The 3264-nt window shown below is 50.7% G+C and overlaps 1 protein-coding gene across 2 annotated transcripts in view; it reads left to right on the forward strand.

Moving 5' to 3' along the window:
• Positions 1-3264, forward strand: part of PI4KA (phosphatidylinositol 4-kinase alpha) — a 135330-nt gene that overhangs the window by 87105 nt on the left and 44961 nt on the right. For both annotated transcript variants that reach the window (XM_069100900.1, XM_069100901.1), the window contains 3 exons: positions 960-1041; positions 1817-1900; positions 2537-2626. In XM_069100900.1, the coding sequence (XP_068957001.1) occupies positions 960-1041; positions 1817-1900; positions 2537-2626 (256 nt within the window). The remainder of the gene's footprint in view (positions 1-959; positions 1042-1816; positions 1901-2536; positions 2627-3264) is intronic.

Genomic DNA, 3264 nt, shown 5'->3' on the forward strand with positions numbered 1-3264 from the left:
CCCCGCACACTCGGGCTCTCTAGCTGAGCTTGGGAAGGCTCCCCAGAATCGGTCCCCTCAATGCCTCCCCCCGCCCCGCCACTGGCTTGTAGCACGCTTCCCCCAGAGTCCCCCATCACATTGAGAATGGTTCTCTTCATTGTGCAGAGGACAGGCATGAGCAAGCCTAGCCAGAAATCAGTTGGCACCTTCAGAGCACTTCCCATCTCTGAGAATGGTGTCTCAGGGTCTAGCATTAGCATTGTTGCCGTTGCGGTGATTACCATTCTTTGCTAGAACAAGAGCAGAGTTTGTGCTCCATACCCCTGACTCCTCGTCCTGCGTTTTCTGCCCTAGCTGGCTGCCCCTCTGCCATTGAAACAGGGCACAGAGCCATCTCTCCCTCCCAAAGTATTGGGCAGGTGAGCGTGACCTTGACAGGTCCTTTCTTGGGGAGCAGCTCAGAGAAGAGGCACGTGGGTCTCCCCCAGGGAGCCTGGCCTTATGTACCCTCACAGACTAGCACAGCAGAAGCATGCTCTCTATTGTGTGTCATGACAGGGTGCACACAGAAGGACCCAATGTCTCGAGCTGGTACGACCCACACCTCACCAACCCTAGCCCTCATTTCCATGCTTTGCAGACTTGAAATTGGAGACTGAAGATGCTTTGCCTGGGGGCAGTCATACCTCATGGGTGTGGCAAAGCTGGGTTCTTACACTCCTGGGTGCCTGGTAGTGTTGGGGTACAGCAGAGCTGGGGGAGCTTGCAAATTGCCCAGCCTCACTCCTGAGAGCCCCAGGAAGGAAACAGCAGGCCCCTGTCTGTCTCACAGCCTGCTCGTGGAGGTTGGGGGAGACCTTGAGTCTGGGGACTGTGCCTCCAGGGGCCAGGGATTGGAAAGCCTTGGCCTCCAGTAGGAATGGGACTGGAGGCCTCGCTTTGACACCTTTTGACTCGGGCACATTTCTGGACCATAGGTTTCCCCACTTGCTGTGGAGTGGCACTGTCTTGAAAACCATGCTGGACATCCTGCAGACTCTCTCACTGTCCCTTAGTGCTGTGAGTATGGCTTCCTTGTGGGTGGGCTGTTGCAAAGAGGTTTTCTTCTACGATCTTCTGCCATTCCCAGAAGGATGGTCTGGGTCCTGAAAACTTTGGGCTCTAGGCACCAAATCATAGGGTGTCAGAGCTAGAGGCAACCTGAGGGTGGAAAAGATAGAACATGAAAGCCAGAAAGGACCTGAGAGCGTGAAGCAGAGCATGTCAGAGCTGGGGGTGCTTGGGCCTAGGAGCACAGACAGTCAGAGCTGGCAGGGCCCTTAGAGCATGTCAGAGCTGGAGTATGGTGCACCTTAGATCACAGAAGGGCAGATGTGGGCAGGTACATAGGGTGAGGAGGGAGGTGTTGAAGGTTGGACAGTCATTAGCATGTTTAAGCTAAGAAAAGCTCCAAGATAACCCAAGTCCATTGCCCAAGAGGGGCCCAGAGCCTTGCCCAAGGTCCCGCTGGTGGATCACCCCTTTTCCCCTAGCCATAATTCAATTTTTGATTAAACTTGTGACTTCATACTCTAAAGGAGATAGGCTTTTATAAAGGCAGCTCTGAAAGAGTCATTTATTGAGCTCTAGGAAACATTTTATTTAATTTTTAAATGTATTTTTATTTTATTTTATTGTTTATTTTTATATCGTTTTTATATTATATTTATCATATAATAGATATTCTATTTCTATTCTATTTCATTATAGTGATATACTTATCATATCATATATTAACACCATGCATAATATAGCAATAGTATATGTTTTTATATATATGTTTTTTACATTCCAGGATATCCATAAGGACCAGCCTTATTATGACATCCCAGACACTCCCTATCGAATCACGGTCCCAGACACTGGTGAAGCCCGGGAGGTGAGCAGGAAGGTGGCCTCGTGCACCCTCTTTCACCTGCTTGACAGTTAGTGCTCGAGGTTCAGCCCCAGGTGTCCAAGCTGGGGGTTTTATGCTGAGGATGGCTGGGCCCCTGTTTCACTGTGCACACCTCCCCCAGCTCTTTAGTCACCGAACAATGTTTCGGGCATATCCATGGAGACAGAAAGGAAAGCCCACTGCCCGGGGCACAAACTGGCCTTTCGGCCCCGAAGAGGTCATTTACCTCCCTTGAGCCTTGGTCAGTCATCTGGAAAGTGGGAACACTAAGCGGATGGAGCTTCTGGGGAGCTCCTTGTCTTGTTGGGGGTGAGTCTGTGACAGGGTCTTGCCAGAGTGTTTGAGCCAGGGCTGCCATTGCCCTCTGCATAGGCCTCCCATGGGCGTGATCAAAGGTGTGAGGGTCAGAGAGCCTCTTGCTTTGTAACCGTTAGCTTGTTTCCACATCTTCATGGAGCCCAAGGAGGTCCTGGAGACTACAGGGGAGAGCTTTGGGACTGAGGTGACCCTCTTGGAGCTGACCGTGGTGCTAGAGCAGCACCCCTGATCAGGAAGAGGAGGGTCCTGCTGTCCTGGCTCTTTCAAAGAGATCATTAACATTCCTAAACCCTTTTTTAGAACATTGTGAAGGACTTCGCAGCACGCTGTGAGATGATCCTCCAGGAGGCAATGAAATGGGCCCCAACTGTGACCAAATCCCACCTACAGGTAATGACGTGAACCATGTCATCTGCATACAGGATTGTGGGGTGAGGTGTCCAAGCTGGGATTCGGCTACAGGTGGTCAGGCTTCTTGGGTGTGGGGGCCCCTCCAGACTCTGCAGCCAAGCTTCGGAAATGCTCTAACCAGCATCAGAGACTTGTGGAGATGAGCATCTCTGTACCCACTGAGGCTGGTGTCAAACTGGGTACATGAGATGCATCACCCCCATCTCACCAGGACACACACACACACTCTCACTCACAGACATACACACTCACACAGACACATACAGACCACACTCAGACACACACACTTATAGACACACAGACACACTCATACACACACACACTCACAGACACACACACAGACCACACACACTCATAGACACATACACACTCACAGACATACACACTCACACAGGTACATACAGACCACATACACTCATACATACACACACAGACCACACTCAGACACACACACTCATAGACACACAGACCACACTCACACAGACCACACTCAGACACACACTCACAGACATACACACACTCATAGACATACATACACGTAGACCATACTCGGACACACACACTCAAAGACACACACACACTCACATACATACAGACCACACTCACACACACACTCA

Source organism: Petaurus breviceps, unplaced genomic scaffold (genome assembly GCF_028583685.1).
Source record: "Petaurus breviceps papuanus isolate PSGF00001 unplaced genomic scaffold, PetGlider_PUasm1.0 428, whole genome shotgun sequence".
Classification (NCBI taxonomy): domain Eukaryota; kingdom Metazoa; phylum Chordata; class Mammalia; order Diprotodontia; family Petauridae; genus Petaurus; species Petaurus breviceps.